The 14,112-nt window shown below is 39.4% G+C and overlaps 1 protein-coding gene across 3 annotated transcripts in view; it reads left to right on the top strand.

Moving 5' to 3' along the window:
- Window positions 1–14,112, top strand: part of LOC112988732 (small ribosomal subunit protein mS27) — a 51,086-nt gene that overhangs the window by 25,674 nt on the left and 11,300 nt on the right. For all 3 annotated transcript variants that reach the window (XM_064500831.1, XM_064500830.1, XM_064500832.1), the window contains exons 5-9: window positions 6,106–6,220; window positions 6,729–6,807; window positions 8,106–8,221; window positions 11,066–11,168; window positions 13,444–13,586. In XM_064500831.1, the coding sequence (XP_064356901.1) occupies window positions 6,106–6,220; window positions 6,729–6,807; window positions 8,106–8,221; window positions 11,066–11,168; window positions 13,444–13,586 (556 nt within the window). The remainder of the gene's footprint in view (window positions 1–6,105; window positions 6,221–6,728; window positions 6,808–8,105; window positions 8,222–11,065; window positions 11,169–13,443; window positions 13,587–14,112) is intronic.

Genomic DNA, 14,112 nt, shown 5'->3' with positions numbered 1-14,112 from the left:
TATCAGAAATTCAGCTCGTCGGTCATTTGTTAGTCAGCTCTAATAACAGACTGTCAAATAAAGTACATAGGTCAGTAGAGAATAAACTAGATCCTAGCAGCCATATGGATTGATTGCCTTATGTGATATTGTTAGGAAGAGGCTTTGCAAAGCTGAGCTTTCTGTGCAGCACGGTGGTTTTGAGCAATGCAGTAGCTACTTTGAGACTATTAAATGGTAAAGAGTGTCCCTCCTGTTGTTAGGAGAGGGTGATTACCAGGGTGATATCCTGAGACTGCCAGTATGTCTCCTTTCTAACTAAATGACTGTATAGTATATCCTTCTCCCAAAAATATGTTCTCCCTCAAGTCTGCTTGTTGCTTCTACCAAACATAAGGCTAAAACCCAAGTAAAACAGTAACACTGGACTAGGCAGAAATAAAAAATGAATGTGGTATAACTGGTGAGCAAGACTAGATAATAAAGGCATTCTTTAAGTTTCCTCTTCAGGCTTGATGTTTGACTGTGCTTCTATATTGTAGTTTCCCCCATATCTAAAATCAGATTGCTTAGGCCAGTTTTGAGGCTGCATTTATCACTGTTAGAGCTCTGTGGAACTCCTGAGCAAAAGATGCTATGCAGGAACCATGCGTCCATGTGGAGATGGAGTGAGCCTCATTTAGAAGAAGTAACTTTAAAGCTGAAGCAACCAAGAGCTAAGCAAGTTTAAAATCAAAATTCGGGAAAGTAAAAATTAAAACAGAAGAAGGGATGAACATGGGCTATCTTCAGGAAATATGCAAAGCTTCTTCTCTTCTTGTGTTAGAGTGCAAGACTTCTGCTTCACAGTGTTACTCTATCCTCCACTATAGTTAATTCATCCAGTTCTATAAACCTGTTCTGTTGCTGCTTTTGATAATTGCTTTTTTACACTACAGATGCTATTATTTTTATTTCAAAAGGAAAGTGTTCCCTCTGTTTTTGTTTGAGTGTAGGCAGTTAGTGTGTATTTCGTATAGGACATGATTAGAGGTGAAATTTTTAAAAGGATGCATACAAATAAAGGTATAGGCACAGATGTAGGCAAAGAAGAGGTAGAAAAATAAAGTTTCTTTCATGCTTAAAAGGAAATTTCAAGCAACAAAGATTTTTTTCAGGGCTGTTGTCTTTGACGCTGACACATGAGCAGTGCCTCTGGGTCCATTTAAAATGCAGAGGTTTTCTCCCAAGGCCTCTGGCTTGAAATGACAAACAAAGGGAGACTTTTGGGTGACGTTTTCCTTAGGCTTCCAGTTTCCAAGCTAAGCCTGCCTGGAATCTATTTGATCATTATGCACTGTAGCTTAAAAAATGTGCCTGGGAAGAAAAAACCATGGCATTGCCAAGGAGCTTTGCAGCCCTATATGATTTGTGTGCAGAATGTGGAGTGGCTTTGGATTCATTCCATTGAGACAGCTTCTTCCTGGCTCTCAGAGACTTTTCTTAGGATAGTATTTATTCGTTTTAAGTCTCTTTACATTTTGCTTCGAGACTTTTAGGAATTTGAAGTGGATAAGAAATCTGACAGTCTTCTCTCCTGATTAAAACAAATGAGCATTCAGACCCATATTTCTCTCTAATTCTAAGAGAAATAAGATTCGAAGTGTAGGTGGAAGAAATTTATTACGGTGGCTACCACTAGGTAGGTTCTCTTTCTTTTCTGCATTAGATCCTACAAGTAGCCCAGCAGTATATGAAACCTTTTTGGTTTTAATTCTTATGAAGGAAGCAAGGTAATGCATCTGAAAGATCCATATTAGAAATAATGAAAGAATGGGGGGTTCTCGGTGTTGTTGTGTTGTCAGTTTCTCCGCTTCCTTGAAAATGGAAGGAAACAGTACAGGAATTCTTGAGACATATGAACAGAGCATTATGGTGAAGTTTTATTTATGGAAATGCAAAGTTAGTGAAACAAAACGCAGATGAAATTTAGAAGGTCTCGAAAAAAAACCCAGAGGCATAAGAGATCATACAGTCCTGTGCACTGTACGTATGGATCATACCAAAATACTTGCTCATTAGGTAAGGCAGGAGAGAGAGAAAGGACAGGGACTCTTCTTCCTATTTCACAGATAAGGAAAAAGAAAAATAAAGTGTATTGCACAAGGAGAGCCTCTGGCAGTACCAGGACTTCAGTCCACCCCTAAGAAAGCTAGAGTGGAAAATGAGAGCTTCTGATCAGCTTAGCAAAGAATTAGAACAGATTTGCTGAGCTGGCTTTCCCTCCATACAGCAGACCTGTTCCCAGTAGTATACTGCTTCTGCATCAGCTACTGTTCTGTGACCCATCAGGCTTTCCTGTACTGTCTTCCTCATTCGTGACTGTCTCCAAAGCAGTGAATCCCCCTTTGCCCCCAAACCTGGGGAAAAGACAGGGCTGCATCTTCATGCTTCTGTTTGCTCTCAAGGTTGCTGTGTTATTTCCCTTGAGAAAAAAAAAAATACGTGAAAGCAGCACTAGAGTGTATCACCACTTGATGGCACCAAAGAAATTTGAAAGGCCATCTAAAGTAAATAAATAAAGAGAAGCAACTCAGCTTTTCTGCAGTGTGGGAGAGCATCAGCAGAACTCATGCTTGCTAAGATAGTAACAATCCTTAAAGCATTCTCTGCGTCTGATAAACTTTACGATTGTTCAGTTTCTCTAACACAGCATGAGTACTTCAGCACTGCTGTAAATAATCAGCAATAGGGTCTTGTGAGGAAATTAGTAAACTGGAAATGTACTCTTAGCTTGACATGCTGGCCAATTTGTGAGCGAGAGAGGGTGTGCGGTTGCTTGGCTAAAAACGCTCTCACTGCATTGTGCTGAGTCTGTATGCCCTACCCTCTTCTAGGATGCAGTAATATTCATTTTGCAACTATGAGACAATGGTTTAATGAAAATCACATTTTTGGACTGGATCATTTGAACACTTTTCCAAAATAAGGGGAATTCTAGTATCCTTGCACTGTGTGCTCTTAGATTCACAACAACCTTGATATTTCAGTAACTCCTTCTCATAAAGATACTCCTCTCCTGATTCCCTTAGGAATAGATGTTCTCAATTCAGTGTCTAGGAAATTACCATATTGATTCCTTAGCCGTTAACATTAAAGTGTACCAACAGTCAGCGCCCTTAATACTGTTATGGGTGCTTCTCCTTGTCTTTTCTGAATGCATTACAAGAATCTTGTGTTTCTCAGGTTTTTATTAGATCTCAGAAAAATTAGTTTCAGCAGCAGACATCTGCAAGATAACCTCCTGGTCTTTCCATTAAACACACAGCAATTGCTAGAGGCTTCCTTTATTTAATTCATTCTGAATCCTCTGCTTTCTGTAGCCTTAGCTTCCTTCTGTCTTTTCATCTGTCCCTGAACATATTGCCTTGCTTAATTATATCCTGTTATGTGTTTCATGGAGAAAGAGAAGGAGGAAGATGTTAATGCTTGTCAAAATGACCAGCAATCTCCTCCTTCCCTGATTCCATTTCAAATAAAAATGTCTGCCACAACATTTGCTTAGTTAGTCTAGGTTAGCCGTGGAAAAGATACTCTATTGGCTTCTGTTCTGAGAGAGCTCATCCCAGCGTTACATGGATCAGAAATGATTAAAGATTGCAGTGTGCCTGTTTCTCTTTCACTTCCAGCTCTCCTTCTACCACATCATGGATTAATAGAAGTGTGTAGCGCTGGGGAAGCGTATACATGCACATGTATTGCATTCTTGTTGACATAGAGACAGAGTAATTTTGGCACCAGTCCTCTGTCTTCATTCCCACGCAAGTGTTTTGTAATTAATTAATTAATTGTTTTGTAGAATTAACTAGAAAATTCTTTGGCTGAGAAGCTGTTTTGCTTTTTGTTTGTATAGCACCCAGCACAGTGGAGAGCTAGTCCAAGAGTAAGGATCTTAATAGTAACATACGGTAATTATGTTATATCTGTTAGATCCCATGATTGTCTATATGTACACAAAAATCAGTCCCAGACCTTCAAAGTTCATGTGCAAGATTGTTTAAAGTGTCTTCATCATATGCCCCTGAGTTGTGCATATTGACTCCAGAAACTTGTTCATATTTAAGATCACTGTTATCCTGTTTCTAGACCATATGACATCCCTGATGAGACCTTTTGCTGACCAACTGCAATTTAATTTCTGAACTTAGAAGTGTTTCACCATTACAGTAGGCTGTAGCATGCCCAGGGTGCAGGAGATACGGGAGTACTTTCTTCTCCTGTGGTGTAGTCAAGAGAATACATACAACTTTGCTTATATATGACTATTCAAAGCCATTAAAACATTCAGTTTTTTTAATGTCTGCTTATTTTCTGGGTAACAAACTTGTAGGAAGGATGCCAAATACTAAGTGTAGCAATGGAAAGGGCTAAGTATCTGAGAGTATTTGAGTGTCATGTTTTTATAAGGCAAAATGTAGTCTTCCATTTTGAAAAAATAGCAACCATGAAATGAAGCAAGTTTAAAAGATGCTGGCAGCTTTATTAGTGGGTGCTGATGTTGCACTCTGACCTCTCTTTGATGCCTGGTGAAACAGTCTGTAGCAATTAGATAATTGTTTCACCAAAATATGATTAAATCCAAATGCCCGTAATTGATGCTTCCTGTAAGCATTATTGAAATAGGACTTTAACGAAAGCAAGTATACATTCTTACTGTTCCCAATATTCGAATTCCAGAGGGAAGAAAATGGAAAGCAATTAGAGCAACAAAATGGGATGTTTATGATTTAATATTCAAAGCATGCTTTTCTTTTTCTGTTAAATTCTAATTTAATGGAGAGATTTCATGTGCCACTTAAGAAAGAGCCTATTTAGACTTTGTGTAGTCATTTAGCTCTGCTCTTAGTACTGAAGTCTTCAGGATGCTGAAGGCTCTGTAGATTGGGATATTTTTCCAGGCTTGGCAATCTGTATAGCTCCTAGCCATGGGATACAATATGCAGGAATTCACTGGGGGGAAAAAAGAGAGTTGGTGGCCACATTAATCTGAATAAATGTTCTGGAAAGCATGCTCATTCAGATGGAAGAGCCAACCCTGCTTCTAAATGGTGCTGCAGCTTGGCTCGAGGCTGCAAGCATCTGCACATGAGCCCAGCTCAGTCATCAGCATTTTCTACAGGAAGTGGCAGTCACTTCTGTTCTGGGGACTGAGCCCGTTCTTCATGCATGCAATTTGAATTGAGAAAGGTTGCATGCATCTCTTGACACTTAGGTGTGAAATTCAGCCCAGAATCAAGTCAGCAGCTCCTACCACAGGACCCTTAATTGGTTTTTGAGTCTTTGCCAAAGGTAAAACCCCATATGCTTTCAGTCAGTTCTTTTCTAAATACATAGCAAAGTGTAAACAGTGCCAGTGCAGTTGATGAGTGGGGGCAGAGGAAGGATCTCCAGCAGAGTTTCCCAGTGTGTGAGGCATGCTTCACTGATGAAGCATTTCTAAAAGCAAAGGAAACATGCAGCAGTCCAGGGATGGGCTGTGCTGTAATGCAATGAATTCTTTAGTGCTTGAAGTGAGGCATGAGTTACAGAGGCAGGGAGACACCAGGTTACACAACCTCTGAAGGTGCAAACTGAGATGTGTTTTCCTGTGACTCTGATTCTTTCTTATGTTAGTTGTCAGTCATGGAGCAACATCGTGCTTTAAAGTGACCAGCAAAAATATAGAGTTACACAGTCAGAAGGAAATAGTTAAAAAGTACTACAGTGTTTATAGCAATCTTAGTTGTTCTTCATAAATATACCAAGCCGTTATTTTCAGGTATTCATCTGCTTAGGAGAAAAGCAGTCGGCTCTCTGGAAAGTAAGAAGTTTAAAATATGACACATTTGTTAAAAGATTAGATTCTCCCTTTGCGCATGCTCTATTAAAGTGCATCAAAGTTTTGTTTCTCTTGCTGAAAGGGCTAGCTAGATCCCCTTAGAGTGTAGACAATGATCAACTGCAGAGTGTCGAATTAGGAAGTAGAGATACTTATATTTGGGATCGTGAAAAACAGGAGTTCTTAAACCCACAGTTTGCTGATTACAGATTTTGTATCTCTGCTGCTAAAGAGTTACACTGTCACCTGGACTATTTGTCATCCTTTAGGTTTCGGCATAGTCCAAATTGCTGGTATTTGAGAGACTGGACTATCCACAGCTGGATCAGGCAGTGCTTAAAATACAATGCAGAAGACAAAGCCCTGTACACATTAAAAAACAAGGTAAGCTTTTTCAAGGAAAAGCCAGGACTCTATTTGATCATCTTTTTTAGACAAGTGAAGCTGACCTGGAATTCTTGTTGTAGCCAGGTTTGTAGACCATGTTTTCAACTTTGGATTTTTTTTGTCAAAATCAAAATTAAAGTTGGACCTGAGCTTCAGCTGAAGCTCTTCAGAGCTTTTGTTTCCTCTTCTTCCCTGGGAGGCTTTTTGCTTTTAAACAGTGCTAGCATCCAAAACGTGCTAGATACAGGAGTGACATAAAAAAAAACAGAAAGGCAGTCTGCCTCCTGCTCCCAAAGGCTAAGGTAAAACACCAACCCAATACATCAAAAAGTAGAAGGCCCACATTGTGGGAGCAGTCTTAATAAGCTCCTTGAATTGCTAATTGATGGTCACATTGCACCAGTGTGCAGTACCAAGGTTCTGATCCTTCTGATATGTACTGATTTGTGCTTGGGAAGATTTGAACGGGAGATTTTCACACTGATTTTTTCTTTTTTCTCTTCAGGTTCAATATGGAATTTTCCCAGATAATTTTACATTCAATATTTTGTTGGATTGTTTTATAAAGCAGAAGAAATATGAAGGTAAGAAAGTATATATCACTTGTGCATTATCAGTTTTATGCTCTTAAATATGCAGGACCTTTAACTGAATTCAAAACTTTTAGCCATGTTTTCTCTGAAGTTCTCTTAAAAACACACCTTCTCCTTCGTGCCTTCCTTAAACTTCTTTTCTGCATGATTATGTCTTCTTTCTATTGCAATCTTATTCACTGTATAATTTTGAAACGCTTGTAGTTCAGAGTTTCTACTGTGATTGGTCTCATACCAGTTCTAAACTATCTTGCAAGATAACAATGCCTCAGGAGTTATTAGTGAGAATTAGAGTGTAGAGAATTGAGATGTATGGTGTAGGGTTCATCTCACCTACATTTAGCCATTCAAATAGCTGCACACCTGAACTAAGCTATTTGTGTAGACTTTGTCACTGGTGAGAACCAGCTGTGCTGAATTGCTGTGTTAAGGTGCCTCTCTTTCACTATTGACTATTTAGGGGTCCAGATGAATGATCATCTCATGTTTGCTGATAAATATTTAAGGTTTTCATTCCACTGCAGGTTTTCTGGTACCGTAGACTGCAGTGAACTTTTCTTGGCATAAACTTCTTGCAAAACAAACAGCTTAACGGGAAAGTAGAACAGCAGAATGACTTGTCTGTACCTTTTGTCATGATGATTATGCTAAATGGCAAATTAAAGCATGTACTTATTTTAATTTGAGGGCCCTCCCCATGTCTGTGAATTCCCCCTCACTCAATCCATTTCTTTTCTTTGACAGGCTCAAGGCCTTTTGTTTAACATACTGTCCTTCCTGACAGAGAGCATCACTGGAACTCCCTGTGGAGCTCCTCAAGAGTGCTGTTTGCTGAATACAGTGAATGCCCATGGGTGATGCGTGACAACATTTCTGCTCTCTTGTACTCTTCTGTCACATAAGGGCAGTGAATTTAAGCCAGTCTTCTCTTGTTTCTAATCTAAACAAAAAATAAGTCATTTTTAGACTAATTTTTTTTTAATATTAATGACCAAAGGGCTGACCAAAGAAAAGCCAACTGAAGTCAGTGTTAAGCTAAGATGGGTTTAGAAAGCTCCCTTCCTATAGTCTGATGTTATGCAACCCATTCTTCCTTTCCAACTGTGTGTTAGAATAACCTGAGTGGGTAAGACTAATTCTCTACTACTGGTCATAAGAAATCTTTAATTTTCTCCCTAACTACTTCAAGACATACTACAGCAGTAAAGTATTGGTAAGCATCAGTGGGTGCAAAAGGAAGGAGCTGTGTAAATTTGCCCTTGCTGATTATGTTTTTATTTCCTCTGTAGATGCTATGTCAATAGTAACAGAGATCATGTTGCAAGAAAGTTTTGATGAATTCTCAACACAGCTTCTTTCTCTTTATGTCTTATACCAGTACCTGGCAACCAAGTCTGAACATACGGTAAGCTGATCACACTCAAAATGATACCCAGGGCCTCTGGTTCTAAGCGTCATAGTGCAGTCAGCTGGGCATTCAGTCTTGCATAGATTATATTTCCCTTAGGTTTGCCTAGAAAAATGAAATTCTCCAGTTTTTTCCATTTTACAACTGTAGAAGAAAGAAAAAACAACAACAAAATACAAAAGCCACCAAATAACTTTTCTTCCCTTTCAGTTGCTCCTTTCTCTAAAGGAAAAAGTCTGTCAGGATTTTGAGGAGGTCTGATGGTCTGCTCAGTGGAAGGTTATGAAATGAAACTACAGAAACTCAAACAAGATTCCATCAGTTAACATATATGTTGTGAGGAAAAACTGCAGAACAGTTTTACCTATTGTATGTGACATTATATTAAGGAAGGTGAGCATTGTGCACCATTAGAGCTTGGTAATGGAGATGCTGCAGCATTATAAAGCATCGTCAGTAGGATTTTTACTATCCCATTTGGTTTTGGGAGTATTGTTTCTGTTGCATCTCTGTTGCTTAAGGCCAGCATGACAGTTCAGACTCTTGGAAATGGTGTTACTCTACCTTTACAGAAGGGGCTCAGTTAGGAATCAGCAAAGGGTTCTGCCGTGTCCATTGCTTTAGGCAGGTACTTCTGATGTAGTTTGGTACAAGCCTTCGAAAGCATGTTGTCATCTGTAAGAAGAATACTTGAGGCCTCCATTTGTGTTACACGAAGCATATTTCAAAACACATAGTACATTGTAGTGCCTTAAAGTTTTAATCAATTGTATTGTAATTTCAGATTTCACTATAGAAAACAGGTATTCATTTCCCTTGTTCTTTCTTCTCTCCTCCATCTTCCATAAGTTCAGTATTCATGATCACTTGTATATGGCAAGTAGAGGGACCAAAATCTCATTTTCCCATTGTTTGCATATCCTTACTGCAAAGACCAGCACTCATCATTTCATGAAGTTGGATATGCAGGCAAGGATGGCATAGGCACATGATAGGTTTAAAAGACAAGCATATTTATACAATTGTGGTCTATTTAATATTCATTTTGAAATAACCTCATTCAAGGCCACCTTTTCTATGTCTTACTTTTATATGTATACCCCACGCAGACTGCCATTCAGCACCTCATAACACTTGGTACCAATATGTTCCATAGTTGATTAAGGAAAGAGTTAGGAGATCTGCTCAGCTGCCTCTGAACACGCCCCCCCTTCCCCCCCATTCACTTTTCCCAAGGTGCAAGATCAGTAATCAGTGTCCTGTTACAGACAGGCCCTTGATGATGGCTTAGGTCCGGCAGACTGATATCATGTATTTTAACTTTGAGAACTAAACCGTGGGACTGTGTCAGTGCTTGCATGCCAGAATTCAACCAATGGGAGTTGTAATAAAAAATTGTGCATGGCACTGGTTATAGAAGGCTTCCATTTTTCTATTGCTGTGGGCACTGCAGAAAGCCTGACTGGTCTTGGCTTTCCCAAGGAAGTTTCTTCTTAGCTGCTGCAAGGAATCAGTGTGATTACACTTTCCACTGAAAAGGTATGAAGGTTCAGTCCTTTCATCTCTGTCTCTTGAAGCCAAGTAGCTTCTTGGCTGGCTCCAAGAAGAACCTGGACCTATAAAGCACTGTTTTTTCCAGTTGCATTTAATTTTCCTAAAAGTGATTCAGCAGGAAACAGTCGTATACCCTTTCATCCTTTTCCTGGGTCAGATAATTCCTTGCCTGGCTGTCAGGTGGTGATATTTTGTGTTGGACAATGATATGCCAATGTCATGTAGCACCCAGATAAAGACAAGAAATGCCACACCTTGAATAGACATCTCTGAATAATGCTTTGATCCAAAAGGCTGAAGTTAAGTGCTTTTTAAGAGTCAGTGTACATCAGGGAATTTTTCAGAAGGTTTTTTCCTTTCACCATGAATATTTGTTCCAGGTGTTATGGTAATAACCAAGATACTGAAGTACCCTGCAGCAGAACCCCAGTATTAGACAGTCTGACCTCCTCCAATCTCTTGCCATTTATATCTTTCTTTTCGCTATTTTCTTAGCAATGGTATTTGTTTAGTCTCTTCCATTTGCTGAGGAGAGACATTTAATTCTTTGAATCTGTGTTCCTGTGGCCTTGAAAAATGTACTGTACTATCCGACAGCAAAACAAAATCCACACCACTCCCATGGTTTTAGTCTACTTACTCCTTGGGTCCCCTTCTCCAGCCATCACTAGCAGTCTGGCTTGGACAGCTGCTACTTCTTTCTAGCTGGAGAGACAGCTGTACTCTTAATACTAGGCCATTCCTAAGTGGACGTACAGTGGTCTTAGTGAGTTGCCTATATTCCTTTCACAGTGCAGATTTTGGACATGGAGCAGCCCCTAGCAGCATGTTCTTCTTTCAGCCTTTTCCTGTTCTAGTGAAGAATAGTGGAGCATGCATTTAATCACCACATACTCAAAAGAAAGGGTTTCTCCAGTACAGAAGCCATGTAATTTTGTTTTCAACAGCATTAGCCTGAAGCAATTGGTAAGACTTACAGTGCAGAGGCAGAGTTTGACCACTGTAAAATTAATGTAAATCTTTATCCCAAACGAATCACATTGATTGATTTCCATGCAGACTCTCAGACGTTTTATTGTCTTCCAAAAAGAACTATTTCTTAGTGTAAGCATACTGTTCCTCAGAATATATGTTCCTCAGTGTTAGCTGGTACTGTAACTTTGAACACTTGACATGTTTAATGAATCTTTATTATTAAAACATGCAACGAGAACTGCATGTGCTGTCTTTGATTGCTGCCATTTCATGCTTGTCGAGCAAAACTTAGTTGGTTTACATTATTTGCAGTGGGAAGAGGAGAGAAATCTTGGCGCATCACTGGTGCTTACTGGTCTAAAGCAAACAAGCACTGTGGGTTTTAGCTCCCAGCTGTATGGCTATGCATTCCTTGGTAAGTTTTACCTCCCTCATAGTCATCTTTTCCCATTATTGTCCACAGTGGCTGAATTAATTGGCATCTTTGCTGTATTAAAATGTAATCAAGAAAAGACTTAGAAAAAAAAGGCAGAAATAGTAGAAGGAACAATTTCAGAATTACGACTGAATCTGTTTTGCAAGGCTGGAATGTTTGTACTGATTTGAATGCTGTGCCCTTTATCACACTGTTCCACAACCTTGTTTAGGGCTCCCTGCAGGTTTGGATTGGCAGTTGAAAGAAGGAAGACATTCTTACAAAACAGTAGAGTTTGTTTGTTTGTGGACTCACAATCTTTTCTAAAAACAAAAATATAAAATCCCATAAAACAGTTTTAAAGTTATGGACAATAGGCACTTTTTTTTTTAGTTACAGCCTGTAAGCTTCTAAAAGTAATCCTAAAACCCCAAGAAGTTCACAGACCACAGCTTGAAAAACACTATTTTTAGAACATTTACTGCTCATTGCAATGCTAGTGTTGTGAACAGCAGTGTCTTTATTCTGTATCTGTTATGGAGCCCTGATTGCTAATGATAAGCTGTATTACTTAAAGAACAGTTAGATAAGAATATGTCCAGAATTGAGGAGGAGAGAAATGGGGAGAAGGGGTGGGTAATTCTTGAATTTAGATAACCTTTCTAACCTTTAGAGGAGTACAGTGCAGAGAGCTTTTGTCCTTCTCTGCAAAATTTTTATTTACTTGAAATTAATTCATTCAGAACTAATCATTACGCAGTTGTTTCATTATTGCATTATATTTTATTCTAGAAGTTACTGAGGGTGATAAAAAGTGGGCATGTTCTTAAAACAAAGCTTCAAAATACAATGTGTAGTGGCAGAATAAGGATGCTGATTCTAACTTACCATGACTATAAGACAAAACCACATATTCAGTCAAAAAGGGAGATAAATGTGAAAGTTTAATTGAAAGCAGATTTTTCATAGGGATGTTTGTCATCCTTTGAAGATACTGATACAGATAGAGGAGCTTTGCTCTCCAGTCGGCATTCATTTTGGAATGTTTTTATGTCATATAGATTGGTTGAGTAGTGGCTGATTTCAGAAATGCACTTCACTGTTGTCTGTGAGCAATAGTACTTGTTCCATGACATTAACATTCAGTAGATCAAAAGCTATTTACTGTTATGTCACATATTTCACAGTCTTGCCAACACTAATGGAACTGACCTCTGTAAGAGTTAAAGATGTCTGCGGGCACAGAGTGGCTGCAAGCACCTTCGCTATTTTAATTTAGCCATAGTCCATAAGCTTTGTCTGCACACTTACTACTCTGCTTTCCCTAAACTATTCTCTTCCATATAAAGAAGAACAAGGTGCGTTTTCCTGGTTTTGCATTATTACAACCAGAGTGCAAATTAGATTGAGAAATTGGATACGTGACTACTAAACTACACCAAAATAGTGTTATTTCTTATACCTACAGTAACAAAATCAAGAGCTTAGAGTGACAGTCATTATAGATTAATACTTACAACCGGAATGCGATGTGCATTTCTTCTCTATGTAGAACAGGTGTTTCATATTCTTTAGTGTCACTCTCAGTAGATAATCCACATTGTGTGCTGTGCATCACTGATCCTGCTAAAGCCAGTGGAAACCTTGGTGCACAGTGTGTCCTAAATTCAGAACCAAAATTTCAGTTTGTCACGTCTCCTATATTTCCTCTCAGGAAACTCCAGCTGAAATAGGAATACTGAGCTGTACAATTAGCCAGAGCACGTGCTGTAAGTCTCATACAGTCTGGCCATGACAGTCCGGTGTGAGGAGACCCTAACGGCCACACAAGTGAGTTCAGCTCCTCAGATTTAGTGCACACATGCTGCACAGCCAGTCCTTGAAGGCTAAATCTTCAACTTTACTGAGATCTTCAGGCATCGTGCTCAGAGTTGCTGTTAAAACTGCCAGACAACCAGGAAACATGGACACATTTCTTCTTTTCCTTTTGGACAAGGCCAGAAACAAATATGTAATAGTCTTGAAGTTGGGAAAAAAAGGTGCTTATACAAAGTAAGATCTGATATCTGTCTTCATGTCTCCATCCGTAAACTATATTGTTTAATACTTCCCTGGGTAATAGCAGTTCTGTCAGAGTAGTTTTGTAGAAAAGTTGTTTTTACCACAGATACCAAGAAACTTGCTGTCAATTTTTAAAAAACAGAGCCAATCCTATATGGATTTCCTTCAGACTCAAGTGTTGAAATACTAACGCTAAAGTATTGTTTCATCACAGGGAAAGTGGAGCTGAATAAAGGGCTAAGAGCTGTATACAATCTAATGCCACTGATGTGGACACCTGGATACTTGAATAGAGCCTTGCAAGTCATGGAGAATGTAGCTTCATTGTCAGGGGACAGCAAAATCTGCAAAGAAGCTGTAAGTATGAGGATGATAAGCCACTTAACAGAAGAAATTTCTTACAAGCCAAACTCCAGTGAGACCCATTAATTTCCTGTCTTGCTAATTATACGATACCAGGCCTTTCCAGGCCCAGCAATGTTTCAAAGGTCTTGGCAGGGCAGGAGAGGAAACAACGTTTAGAACAGAACCACTGCCTCAATCATCAAGGCAGCAGTCGTGTCTACTGGCAGTTCCTTGGGCATGAGTGTCCACTCTTGCCACAAGCTATTAGAGCATGGTCTTAAGCCTCCTTATCTAGGCACCTGACTCTGTGTCTCAGCAAGGAAATGGCTAGAGCAAGCTGAGCTTAGTGTGTCAAGAGGTGGGGAGACGCCTTGGTTGCCCAAGCTTTTTGAGCTTGCTCAGAGACATACTTTTTAGCAGCGATGGTGAAATGTTGCATCCCATGCCTTTCCTCGCTACTTGCATGTATTGTGTGCCCTTGAGGTGATGTTATGTCCTGAGTGATGATGGTCCAAAGGTGGTGCAGAGTGATTTCTAG

This window comes from Dromaius novaehollandiae, chromosome W (genome assembly GCF_036370855.1).
Source record: "Dromaius novaehollandiae isolate bDroNov1 chromosome W, bDroNov1.hap1, whole genome shotgun sequence".
Lineage (NCBI taxonomy): Eukaryota > Metazoa > Chordata > Aves > Casuariiformes > Dromaiidae > Dromaius > Dromaius novaehollandiae.
The sequence above is the reverse complement of the archived record's forward strand: the minus strand, read 5'-3'. Positions and strand labels throughout refer to the sequence as shown.